A 13769-nucleotide genomic window follows, 5' to 3' on the forward strand; every position below is an offset into this window, starting at 1 on the left:
CAGCCAGTGTCAACAATGCTGACATATTAATCAGCCCCCGGTCTGGGGTTGCCACCAATTTCCCATTGAGTGCAAAGATAGGGTGTCCGAACAGTAGGCGGCGGTCATCATTCGTGGCCGTTCCCGAAGTTCCGAAGCTGGCTTGGCCCGAATAGAATGCTGGGGGCTGTTTAGCAAATAGGCCAAGCTTCGGATGGGGTCCACGGCGATAGTGTGGAAGCTCATGATGGAACTAGCCTACTGTGGACGGTTGATGCTAGTTGGTATTAAAGGACCCACTCTTCTAAAAAGAAGGCCGCCCTATTGGCCTTGTCCATGCACTTTCTAGAGTACAATGTGCCTTCGCGATTATGGCCTAGCAGCTTCTCTTGCCCCGAACTCTTCAAAACATGGTCTCTAGCTCTTTGTACCATTTTTGGCCACAGATTGAGAGGCAAGTCTGATAATAAGATACTATATGTCTCTGGGGTTTTATTACCAGAGCTGATCATTTGTGAAGCGACAGTGCCTTTTGATTTTAGCTCAGCTCTCGCACCTTTCCTTCATGGACTGACACTATTCCATAAATCAAGTATTCGCCTCGAGCAAAGATACAAAGCGGAATAACTTGCTGTTCTGTCAACTGGCGTCGCTAATACTGACAAGGTTGCATTGCGCCGAAGATATATTTAAGGGTAAGCGACCTCAGTGAATAAGCAATATCCTCAGAGAGGTCGTGTCTATACACTAAGCCGTGAGCCTGCATCGCTTCTCACTCAGGACGCTACGTCAGCTATCATCTCCTGCTATTCTTGAGCCTGCGTCTCGCATATGTACTTGGATTTCTGCTAGGCTTTATAACAGAAGCTCCTCCACCGCTTCATATCCATAAGAACTAGCATAATACTGTTGTGTCCCACCACCATTGGCCACCGAGTCTGCCTCCACATCATCTCGCTCCAGAAGCAGCCTCACCAATTCTTCATGTCCACACATAGCTGCGTAAGACAGTGGCGTGCGACCATTCTTGTTTTTCTGGTCCGCTTGAGTACTATTCTTCGCCAGTAGCAGCTCTTTCAGTCTGGCCTCGGCTTCTCTTGCGAGAAGGTGTAAGACTGTATTCCCTTCTTCATCCTGAATAGAAGTGTGTCGGAATGTCATGAGTCGGACGAGGTCAGGAACGGCGTGTAAAAGTGATAATTGGTCACAAGGGTTGAGATTCTCCGCCGCGAGGAGAATGATCTCTCTCAGGAGATAAGCACGATCTTTAGGCGTTGTCATCGTCTAGCGTATAAGGGATGCCAAACGATATTTAAAAACCCGCAGTGGTCCGATTGTGTGGCCTTGCAGAGCTGTCATAACGCGCCGACGCGGGTCAGGGGTCCCACCGAAGTGGGACCCAACCGAAGGTACGAGCGTCCACTGCAGTCAGATCATCCAAACTGTGATCATGGCCAAACTGGAGCCCTGGGACCCCACCAAACGTGACTTTTTATGTTACCCTTGCTGACGTTGGTGCGAATCACTCATGCGAATACGTGAGCTGCTGCCATTTGAATTAGGCTGATGGTAAGTTATCGAGACGGATCCACTGGAATGTATGGATTGTACCTGCCGTTTTTGGGGGAAAACAAAGTTTGACGGACCCGTGTCAAACTTTTGGGATTTGGTGCGGGGCGGTCCGATTTGAAATTATCATCAGGAGCGAATTTTTCTCATACCCGGGGGTATGCAATGCACGGGATGCAAGCTGATGCTCAAGTTGAAGCCAAGGTGCGTCAAGCTTCGACAAGCTTCAGTCTGCCAAGCATGAACCAGCACTCTTAATGTGGAGCAAGGGAAGGTCGCCCATGTCACGATCACTGGCCAATCAAAATACCCCGTTGCCGGCTGGAAGGCGAATGTGGGGAACGACAGAAGCTAGATACGGTGTTTTTGCACGAGCACACGCAAGCGAGGTTGGATGTTGTATCCTGAAAATTTCTACTTGCATCAGCCCAACGAAGCTGCACGCGGCTTATCCCGCCTTCTTCAAGAGAAAGATCTTGGTAATTAGGAGCAGGACGCATACAGATATCATGTGGAAAGCTGCATAAAATTGCTATGTGAAGAGCCAATGTATTACCATTCTTGTCCCCAATGCAACAGGATATTAGGTGGAATTTGGGACCCCGTTTCGTCTGAGCGCCTCGGACGGGACACACCAGTACACGATTCGGCCGTTCAGGTTGTTGAGATGAGGGATAGGATATCGAAGGCACAATAGCATAAGCCAGCAATTGAGTAGTATTGAATATGTCTTTCTAAATCTAAGGTGACCCCTGAGTGGAAGTACGCTATACACACTTCCCGATGATCCACGATCTATTAAGCTAGTGCGTCTCAGGGATGAGTACCTAGTATCTACAAGGCCTCAGCGGCATTAGCGACTGCTGAGAACTTAACGCAGGTGGTGCGCATACTATATATACAGTGCAACTGAGGCGTCAATACTTCAGTACTGGTAAGTTAGAGAAGCCCCGAGCGGTGGCTATTTATAGACCATCATACAAAGCACCTACTGCTTTCTAATTTAGCCTAGATTCTCATGACCCTGGGAGTCCAGTCAACAGTCCTGCTGGAGCGGAAGGTCCTGCCGAAATAAAATGCCCTGCCAGAGTCAATTTCCAGTAGCGAGTCCAGGCTAAAGTAGAAAGCAAGGGGCACTTTGTGTGATGGTCTATTAATAGCCTCCCTCTGGGGCTTCTCTCCTCCGTATACTTCCGATAGTAGTCCCAAGCCAATGCTACAGTCATTCTCGAGTTCGGTTTGACCAAAACCCACTCAATTACTCCTTTCTGGACCCACTGTCACGGCTTTAGCGCAGATAAAATCATTGAGTGAAGCACAAGGAATTGAGGGCCGCACTGGACTGTGCAGAGATGATGACGTGTTTTGCAGCCAAGCCACGAAGTTTACTTCAGCCACTCACCTATTTCCGCTGGTCTGAGATACCTTATTGGTAGTGACATTCATAGCCAGGGATTGGAATGTTTGCTCAGCTGATTTATGAGAGTTGGAAAAACAATAAATATGCGAGTCGAAGGATTCCAGTTCTGAGTTGCGTTTCATCGCTTCGCAATACATCAAGCAGCATATTGTTCTCCATGGCAGCCCTGAAGCCTCAAATCTACCAACATGACATCGGAATCCTTACTCATCTGGCTGCACAATTGCCATCTTCAATCGCTCTTCTACGTCGTATACAACATGGCATTGCCTACCCATCTTCAACCGCCAGAATCTTAGCAACGTTCCCCCCGGGATCGTCACCTACGCATAGCCAGCCCTGGCTGGCCGCACGAGTAGATCTCTTTCGCAGCCGGGAAACCCAGATTTTTCTGTACTCTAGCCTTGAGGCAGAGCATACATCAACTCCGACTATCTTTCCTTTCTTTACTGATCCTGCGCATCAAGCAACCAAGTCCTCCGGAGCAGGATCTGCCCCGGGCTCCATCAACACGAGCCTCGTTGCGTCCTCCCTGACAGCTACCCCAGACCACTTGGACGTCACGCGAGAGCAGCTCTTGAATATGCTGTTATATATCAAGACCAACCTACTGCCAGACTACCTGGCATCTCTATCAGCAATGCGCTCAATCGGAGCCATATCATCACCGGTCTCCAATTACGCGCCTTCTAGTCTGGATCCAAAGGCGTTTTTGATCGGGTCATTACATACTGGTCTTTTCACGCTTCTTCTACGCTCGGGGACATTCGCTCACCCGATAATTGACGCAGACGTGGATCTAGAGCCATATCCCGGCCTAAAGGTCCATCGATTCGATAGTCGGCCCTACCTGAAATATTTATTTCGACAAACTCGCCTCAACTCCAAAACTTCTGATGGTGCGATACCTCTACCGAAGGGCTATCGGTATTGTGATAAACGCGGGAGATTCGGTGTCCTCTACTCGCAGCTGGATCTTATCCAGAGTCGTACACATATTCCACGGTCAAAGGAGCAATTGTTGAGTATCCCGAGCGTAGTAGTGTACCACGACTCAGGTAAAGAAGAAAACATGCATGGATGGTCAGGTTCTAGTTGTTCTCCTTCTAAGGAAAAGGACGAAATGCCTATCGCGTGGGCTTTCCTGGGCCTAGATGGCGCTCTAGCGACGCTTCATGTCGAGCCTGGCCACCGGGGTCAAGGTCTTGCTCCTTGCTTATCGGTGGAAACCATGCGTCGAGGAATGGATCTAGATGGGATATTTAGCGCCAAAGGGGAGAACGAGGAAGTGCAAAATCACCTAAGAGAATGGGTTCATGCGGATGTGGCTCAGTATAACATGGCAAGTCGGAGGGTTATGGAGAAGGTTGGAGGCGAGGTATTGTCGACTGTTATGTGGACTGTGATAGAACTCTGTGATTAAATCCGCCTTTGAACTACTCACTGCAAATAGATGCAGTTGCTCAACCGGGGTTGATTGACCACCTATCAATCGCTTGCACCTACTTAGCCGACGCTTCTCCTGGCTCTTTGAAACCCCGCAGAGCATTTCCCGAACTCTGTATTTGAAAATGCCACGAAAGTATGCAACAAACATTGTTGCCGAGCATTGTAATTCTCGAAATCGGGTTATCTAACTAATACATGGAGCAAATATTTTCTAGCCTCACCTCCAAGCCCTATTACGAATAGAGTATCGAACCAGTCGCATCAAATTGAGAGTCGCAGTATTATCCCTCCATACTGTATAGTACAGTGCGTCTAGGTTTTTTTTTCTAGTAACTAAAGTGTAGGCTATAAATTTACGTGGACTACGTCAACTACGGTATGCTACGGGCCAATCGAAAAGAACAGAACATTTCGGTGCCTACCGACTAAAGTATTAGAGGTAGAGAGAAAGAGAGAAACAGGAAGTGAGGGCAGTGGGTGAGGTGCTTAAACGCATGCCTATCAAGCAAAGCACACAAATCTTGTGGACGCTCATCGGCTCCCATCCAGTCCACTACTCTCACAACTAAGAACCCCAGCCTAGCCTAACAAGATCCAGCCTTTTTCCTAATAGTGTCAAGGATTTACTGTTCTCAGTCATCTTAATATTGAACGTTGAATAATTTATCCGCGCTAAGGCCGCCGCGATGGGGCCAGAAAAGAGCGATGGAGTGTGTCTTGGTCAAGCCGATTTCGAGAGTGATTGTAGTTACACCACGAGGACCCACTCATCCCTCCTTCGTCTTGATGCGTGGTATGCTGAAAAGTTAGGACCCGTGCGAGCCCAGGAGCCGCACATAAGAGAGACAGCAGGTCAACAGGCATAAGGTATTCGGCGGAAAGCAGGGTAAGTTCGATAGGGAGATAGGCTCCCACAGTGCTGATATTCTGGTAACTGCCTTTCTCTGAGACCGCATCGAAAGCGTGATGAATTGGTTGACCGCCTACGACTGCCTTGATCTTGGTGCGCATCGCTAAGATATTATTCAGGTTGGAAGACTGGCCTGGTTGGCCGCCGAATGCTGGCGGTGTCGCACTCCTTGTGGCAAATTATCACTCACGCTCTTGACTCAACTCGTGTAAAACAATCCAAACAAAGAAATCTTAGACGAGCGCGACCACGTTCGACTCGCGATCAGGAGCGTCGACCACGGCGAAAGCGTTTTTAGTGGTCCTCTTAACGATCGGGCTCCACTTATCGAGCTTTAACTGGAGAAAGATAGGGGCCGCTCTGTACCAATCATCAGGCTAGGTATGAGACATACAGTGACGCCTCATAAGTTTGGACACCCTTCGTCCCACACCCCTAATTATTACCTAATATTCTGCCAACCAAAAACGTCTCCTATTCATCTAACCTCGAGCAGTTGACTTTTTCATGGGGTGCCTGAGAAAGCTATCCAGTTACCGTGCCATGCCCACCCACGCTGGTTTCGCACATATACTACAAGGGGCTAGTACTGGCATGTTACGACACCGGGTATTCCAAATTAGCCCTGTTTAGCATACGAAACAGTTGAGGTAGTATTCAAGAGCACTTCGACAAGTTGGGGAAACTGAAACCTCATTCATCCCTTGAACATTGTTCATTGGATCATTTGCGTCGTTCGGCTTCCTAGTTGGGCGTGTGAATTATATCTACTGTTTCCGTATCCCCGCGAAAGCGACATAATGAGAGCGTCTAGGGTAGGAGCCTATCTCCCTATCGAACTTACCCTGCTTTCCGCCGAATATCTTATGCCTGTTGACCTGCTGTCTCTCTTATGTGCGGCTCCTGGGCTCGCACGGGTCCTAACTTTTCAGCATACCACGCATCAAGACGAAGGAGGGAGGACGATCCTACATCTACTCGCGAGGGAGGGGGAGGGCGAATTGATGAAGCTGCTGCTCGCAAACGCCAGTATCAGGCCAGACCTGAAGGATAACTGTGGTCGGACGCCGTTATCCCATGCGGCTGAAGGATATGAAGCAGTGGTCAGGCTACTGCTTGACCGACAAGATGTCGAGGCGGACTCGAAGGATAACTTGGGTCGGACACCGTTGTTATATGCGGCCTGGCGTGGACATGAAGCGGTGGTCAGGCTACTGCTGGACCGACAAGATGTCAAGGCGGACTCGAAGGATAACGATGGGTTGACTCCGATATCCTATGCGGCTCGAGGCGGACATGAAGCGGTGGTCAGGCTACTACTGGACCGACAAGATGTTGAGGCGGACTCAAAGGATAACGATGGGTTGACTCCGATATCCTGTGCGGCTGGAGGTGGACATGAAGCAGTGGTCAGGCTACTGCTGAACCGACAAGATGTTGAGGCGGACTCGAAGGATAACTTGGGTCGGACACCGTTGTTATATGCGGCCTGGCGCGGACATGAAGCAGTGGTCAGGCTACTGCTTGACCGACAAGATGTCGAGGCGGACTCGAAGGCTAACTGGGGTCAGACACCGTTGTCCTTTGCGGCTGGGGGCGGACATGGAGCGGTGGTTAGGCTACTGCTGGACCGACAAGATGTTGAGGCGGACTCGAAGGATAACTCGGGTCGGACGCCGTTGCTATATGCAGCCTGGCGCGGACATGAAGCGGTGGTCAGGCTACTGCTGGACCGACAAGATGTCGAGGCGGACTCGAAAGCTAACTGGGGTCGGACACCGTTATCCTGTGCGGCTGAAGGTGGACATGAAGCGGTGGTCAGGCTACTGCTGGACCGACAAGATGTCAAGGCGGACTCGAAGGATAACTGTTGGAGAGGGAAGCGCTCGATGGCAGTCTGAGAAACAGACGGGTCGAAGTAGCGGAATAATCGCACACTCCTGCAGTGCTCAGCACCGAGGATACAGCAGGAGATATCAAAAAAAGATCATAGCGAGGCAAAAGAATATGTATTCGGAAAATCAACTTTGTGGTTTCGGGATGGGCGAGTTTTACTCCTAGGAGGTTGGAAAGCCCCAGAATCGCTGGTCAGCTTCCTAGGACTGTAGAGTTTGTCTCTAGGTAATGGTCATGAAAGAAGTTAACTATTTCCCCGGCATCCTTGATGAATCGAGGCTGGATGTGGTTGCTCCTTCAGGCTGGGTGGTGACGGTTAAAGTCACCGGATAAAAAAAGGGTGGCGGGTATTTTGTCACTGAGCGTGGTGGTTTGGATCGTGTGGTGGACCGCGGACAGAGTTTCTCCTGCCAACCCTTCATCGGGTGTGTGCATCAATACCGGCGGGATGTAGACCGAGAAGACCTGAATCTGATGGTCAGCGGTCCAGATCTTGATCGCGTTACGTCTGCGTGACTTCATTGCACCTGCCGGTGAGAAGCTGTTGAAAGCTCGCGGTTAACATAAGATGAGGTTTCGGACCTGGATAGAGCCATCTTCTACTGTAGGTTGGTACAGTCGCCATGCCGTGCCGTTCACGCGTGTCCGGTATGCAGTAATAGACGGTTCCTGAATGAGGAGAATGTCAAGGTTCTGACTTTGGTGATCGTTGATCAGGGCTTCTATGCCCGTTCTCGATTCGATGATGTTCAGCTGTAGGATTAGTAGCTTATTTCCTAACATGGTGAGGAAGTGGCGTTGGCGGGCTTCGGGCTCGATAGTCTCCTGTAGGGCTTCCCCACTTGCCGCACTGAGACGACCACTGGGCATTCGCTCTTCTCCTATCAGATTACTGTACTCTATCAGTGTGTGTATGTGCGTGTTCTCCCACAGCGCACATTCTCTACGTGACCTGTCTGCCAGAGAGTCCCACGAGAGTCGCTTCGAACAACTGCGTTGGTCGATGACAGATGGAGAAAATCAAGAGGGTTTGACAAGGTTGATAGATAGCTCATCGTAGCTGGAGGTTAAGATGATGGAGTGCGATCGCCACCTGGTGACTTAGGAGAACGCCAGCAGAGGCTTTCAGGGAGAAGTCGTACGGTACAATATCCAGGAGGTGTGGTCTACGGAGTATTGAGTATGAACTTGTAGTCGCCATCACTGGCAGGCTGGCAGACGATGTACTGTACTCCGCAGTTGTGATACTGAGCTTTCTGATAATATCCTGGCTTTGCGGTGAACTCTATCGTGTGCATCTATTTGTCTGTGCGTTGGCACCAGTCGTAGTAGTCGGAGCTGGAGTCACTTGCCTATGCTCATCTGAAGGCCATTATCATTTTAATAGTTACTTTTATTTGCGGCGAGTGTGGATATGAGAAATGATAGACGAGAGTTCCTAAGAGAGGATACGTATGTTCAAACAAAAAGCCAACCACGACAGGATACTCAAGAGTAGGTACGGAGTACTTTTTCTATAGAGTAGCACTACTACTAAGAACTAACCACTGGAAAGACCAGAGACACCGTCCTAAAAGGCTCTCTCCACATCCTCTCCCCCCCCCCCAAAAAAAATAATAATAATAATAACCAAAAATCTGAGCAGCCATCGGCATCGCCGCCCCTTTCGAAATCTTCTTTCTGATTTTGATCGGCTCCCTCTTCCTCCACTTTGGAACCCTGCCTTTACCACCCACCCCTGAGAACCCTAATTTGCCTTTATCTCCAACTGCCTTTTTCCTCCCATAACTACATTATCTCATTTTCGGCCTTTTCACCACAGAAGGACGCGTCGCTTACATAACTGCCTTACCAGGTGGCTGTCCTCCCATCCCCCTTCACCCTGAACATCCTTAGATACCCGAACTCTCTCTTTCAGGGTCTCCTTTTCGACATCCCCGATTTCCCGAGTCAGTCGGGATGTCCCTGGATCATACCCTCACATCCGTCCCCGAAGAACTCCTGTGGAATCACCCCATGTCGCTGTAACCGGCTTGCTGGATTTGTCGTGTCAAGAACCCGTCCCAGTAAGTTGTGCTTGTCCAGACTCCGCTTCGGCGTTCGACCGTCCCGAACTCTTTTTCTTGATGGCTCCCATTCTGGCCCACGAACGCATCGAGGTATCAGGATAGACATTTCACCCTGGATTCGTATCTTGTCGGGACGACAGACGGCGCGGAGACTCGGAGTTTCGGGTTCTGCATATCATCACGACCGTAGTGATCGACTAACAGGTTGCTAGGGCACAATGGCTGGTGCGGACGAGACTCTCGTGGCAGCGACGGCAGTGCTGCAGTCTCTCGCTAGAGACGAGCCCACCAGGGGCTCTGTCTCCCCCCCTTTGATTTCAAATTTCCCGCGACCATCGGTGCCAAATCATCCAAACTTCCCGGGGAACCCAGCCCAGCAAAGGTCGCCTTCGAAGCCGAGTTGGAGGCCTTGATGCGCCGCGTGCACTACCTGGAATTCCAAGCTGTCAGTCATCACAAACTCCCCGTCAACCCCCAGCAGACCACCCCGTCTGCTATCGGATCCAACGAGAAGGACCCTGATTTTTTTGTGGACCTTCGGGCTCGATCGCTTGTTGTCCGGTCAAGATTCTGACTCTTCTTATTGCCTTACACAGCAGCAAAAACTGAATCAACCCGATCGGCGACAGCGGACCCGGTCGGGCCCTGAAGAGAATTTCCCTCATCCACCCCAACCATCCACCCCGGTTGGAGACCTTGACGAAGACGACACCGACGAGGAGGATGAGACCGGCGCAATGCGTGTGGTGCGCGAAGAAGACATCAGCATCCTCCGCAATCATGTGCAAAAGCAAGCCGAGGAGATCAGCTTCCAGAAGGGTATCATAGCGCGGGTTTGCGACGAGTTGCAGAAGCAGGAGGAGCACACCCGCCGTGCACTCACCAAGGTCGAAAACGAGGATGTAGTTCTGCTCGAACGGGAGCTCCGGAAGCACCAGCAGGCCAACGAGGCCTTCCAAAAGGCTTTGCGAGAAATTGGCGGCATCATCACGCAAGTCGCCAACGGTGATCTCTCCATGAAGGTCCTGATACACCCCTTGGAGATGGACCCGGAAATTGTTACGTTCAAACGTACGATCAACACCATGATGGATCAACTGCAAGTCTTTGGTAGCGAAGTGTCTAGGGTCGCTCGCGAGGTCGGAACGGAGGGTATACTCGGCGGGCAAGCTCAAATTACTGGTGTCCACGGTATCTGGAAGGAGCTCACGGAGAACGTCAACATCATGGCCAAGAACCTGACGGACCAGGTGCGAGAAATTGCGGTTGTCACAACTGCTGTCGCCCACGGTGATCTGAGTCAGAAGATCGAAAGTCGCGCTCACGGTGAAATTTTGGAACTGCAACAGACGATCAATACCATGGTGGACCAACTCGGGACATTCGCTACGGAAGTCACACGAGTCGCGCGCGATGTCGGTACGGAAGGTGTACTGGGAGGTCAAGCTCAAATTGAAGGTGTCCAGGGCATGTGGAACGAACTTACGGTCAATGTCAACGCGATGGCCAATAATTTAACCACGCAAGTGCGTGATCTCTCCACTGTAACCAAAGCCGTCGCCAAGGGTGACCTGACGCAGAAGGTGCAAGCTAACTGCCGAGGAGAAATTGCCGAGCTGAAAAATATCATCAATTCCATGGTGGACCAACTACGCCAGTTCGCGCAGGAAGTCACCAAGATCGCAAAGGAGGTCGGTACCGATGGTGTACTAGGTGGCCAGGCCACCGTGAATGATGTGGAAGGCACATGGAAAGACCTTACAGAGAACGTCAACCGCATGGCCAACAACCTGACTACTCAGGTGCGTGAGATTGCGGACGTCACCACGGCTGTCGCCAAGGGCGATTTAACCAAGAAGGTCACTGCCAACGTGCAGGGCGAGATGCTTGATCTGAAGAGTACCATCAACGGCATGGTGGATCGTCTCAACACGTTTGCTTTCGAGGTTAGCAAGGTCGCGCGTGAGGTCGGTACCGATGGTACCCTGGGAGGTCAAGCTAAGGTGGACAATGTGGAAGGAAAATGGAAGGATCTCACCGATAACGTCAACACCATGGCGCAAAATTTGACGTCGCAAGTGCGAAGTATCTCGGACGTGACGCAAGCTATTGCCAAGGGTGATCTTAGCAAGAAAATCGAGGTGCACGCGCAAGGAGAGATGCTGACCCTCAAAGTTACTATCAATCACATGGTGGGTCGTTTGGCCAAGTTCGCTACTGAACTGAAGAAGGTCGCTCGCGATGTCGGCGTCGATGGAAAGATGGGTGGCCAAGCCAACGTGGAAGGGATCGCAGGAACCTGGAAGGAGATCACGGAGGATGTGAACACCATGGCCGAGAACCTGACATCCCAAGTGCGTGCATTTGGCGAAATTACCGATGCCGCCACGGATGGTGATTTCACCAAGCTCATCACTGTCAACGCTTCGGGAGAAATGGACGAACTGAAGCGCAAGATCAATAAGATGGTTTCCAACCTGCGAGACAGCATTCAACGAAACACTGCCGCCAAGGAGGCTGCCGAGCTTGCTAATCGCACCAAATCTGAGTTCCTGGCCAATATGTCCCACGAGATCCGAACTCCCATGAACGGTATCATTGGTATGACCCAGCTCACGCTGGATACCGACGACCTGAAGCCGTATACCCGGGAAATGCTGAACGTGGTGCACAATCTGGCCAACAGTTTGCTCACAATCATTGACGATATACTCGATATTTCGAAGATTGAAGCCAACCGGATGGTCATTGAGAGCATTCCATTCACCGTGCGCGGTACCGTATTCAATGCGCTCAAGACTTTGGCTGTGAAGGCGAATGAGAAATCCCTTAGCCTGACTTACCAGGTCGACAACACAGTCCCTGACTATGTCATTGGCGATCCATTTCGTCTGCGCCAGATTATTCTCAACTTAGTCGGTAATGCCATCAAGTTCACTGACCACGGTGAGGTTAAGCTCACGATCCGCAAATCCGATCGTGAGCAATGCACCACCAACGAATATGCCTTTGAATTTTCCGTCTCCGACACCGGTATTGGTATCGAGGAGGACAAATTGGACTTGATCTTCGATACCTTCCAACAGGCCGATGGGTCAACCACCCGCAGGTTCGGTGGTACCGGTCTCGGTCTGTCAATCTCCAAACGCCTGGTCAATCTCATGGGTGGTGACGTTTGGGTTACCTCAGAGTACGGACACGGCAGTACCTTCCATTTCACTTGCGTCGTGAAGCTCGCCGATCAGTCCTTGAACGTTATTGCTTCTCAGCTCTTGCCATACAGGAATCACTGGGTGCTGTTCATCGACAAGGGCCAGAACGGTGCCCAAGCCACTAGTGTCATGAAGATGCTCAAGCAGATCGAATTGGAGCCGTTGGTGGTGCGCAACGAAGAGCATGTTCCACCACCTGAAATCCAAGACCCCTCTGGAAAGGAGTCTGGTCATGCATACGATGTCATCATTGTGGACTCGGTGGACACTGCTCGCATTCTGCGAACATTCGACGAGTTCAAGTATATCCCCATTGTTTTGGTGTGTCCTTTGGTCTGTGTCAGCTTGAAGTCCGCTTTGGATCTTGGTATCAGCTCGTACATGACAACGCCTTGCCAGCCTATTGATATGGGCAATGGTATGCTTCCTGCATTGGAGGGTCGGTCGACGCCGATCCCCACCGACAATTCCCGCTCGTTCGACATCCTTCTTGCTGAGGACAACGAGGTCAACCAGCAACTCGCCATGAAGATACTCCAAAGGCACAACCACAACGTCTTTGTTGTTGGTAACGGTCTAGAGGCCGTGGAGGCTGTCAAGAAGCGCCGCTATGATGTGATCTTGATGGATGTTCAAATGCCCGTCATGGGTGGTTTCGAGGCTACTGGCAAGATTCGAGAGTATGAACGAGAGAGTGGTCTCCAGCGAACCCCGATTATTGCACTCACTGCACACGCCATGCTGGGTGATCGCGAGAAGTGTATCCAGGCTCAAATGGACGAGTACCTGTCCAAACCACTTAAGCAGAACCAGATGATGCAGACCATTCTCAAGTGCGCAACGCTTGGTGGATCGCTGCTGGAGAAGAGCAAGGAATCTCGGATCTCGAGCAGTGGAGAAATGCATCCCATCCACTCTTCTGTCCCCGATAATCCAAATCAGCAGCAGCGGTCACAGAAACAACAAGGGTTACCCTCCCCACCACGGCCTGGCATAGAGACCCGGGCAATCTCCACTGCTGGCCCGATAGGCCGTGGTAGTGTCGCCGAGCCTGAAGACAAAGATGAAGAGATGATCGATGATCAGGTACGTTAACATGTCTGTTGTCGAAGGACTAGGTTCCGGATCAACCCTTGGCTAACCGTTCCTTCTTTCGTCATAGACATTGCTGCGCTCCAACAGTACCTGAGCTCTCGTTTGCATTTCATGAACATTTACTTTCCCGCCCTGCAGATTGGCCCGATCGTACGCCTAAATATAATTCG

At 50.8% G+C, this 13769-nt stretch overlaps 2 protein-coding genes across 2 annotated transcripts; both read left to right on the forward strand.

Moving 5' to 3' along the window:
* Positions 1-3125: 3125 nt before the first annotated feature.
* On the forward strand, positions 3126-4391 carry N7446_010517 (Acyl-CoA N-acyltransferase; the record flags this gene model as incomplete). The annotated part of the gene is made up of 1 exon (XM_058519260.1): positions 3126-4391. The coding sequence occupies one exon, from the start codon at positions 3126-3128 to the stop codon at positions 4389-4391; it is 1266 nt and encodes a 421-aa protein (XP_058368098.1).
* A 5313-nt stretch (positions 4392-9704) lies between these two features.
* N7446_010518 (Histidine protein kinase NIK1) lies at positions 9705-13693 on the forward strand (the record flags this gene model as incomplete). The annotated part of the gene is made up of 3 exons (XM_058519261.1): positions 9705-9848; positions 9922-13590; positions 13667-13693. The coding sequence occupies 3 exons, from the start codon at positions 9705-9707 to the stop codon at positions 13691-13693; spliced, it is 3840 nt and encodes a 1279-aa protein (XP_058368099.1).
* Positions 13694-13769: the final 76 nt, after the last annotated feature.

Source organism: Penicillium canescens, assembly GCF_028828765.1.
Source record: "Penicillium canescens strain IBT 15451 chromosome Unknown utg000007l_segment0_segment0, whole genome shotgun sequence".
Taxonomy (NCBI): domain Eukaryota; kingdom Fungi; phylum Ascomycota; class Eurotiomycetes; order Eurotiales; family Aspergillaceae; genus Penicillium; species Penicillium canescens.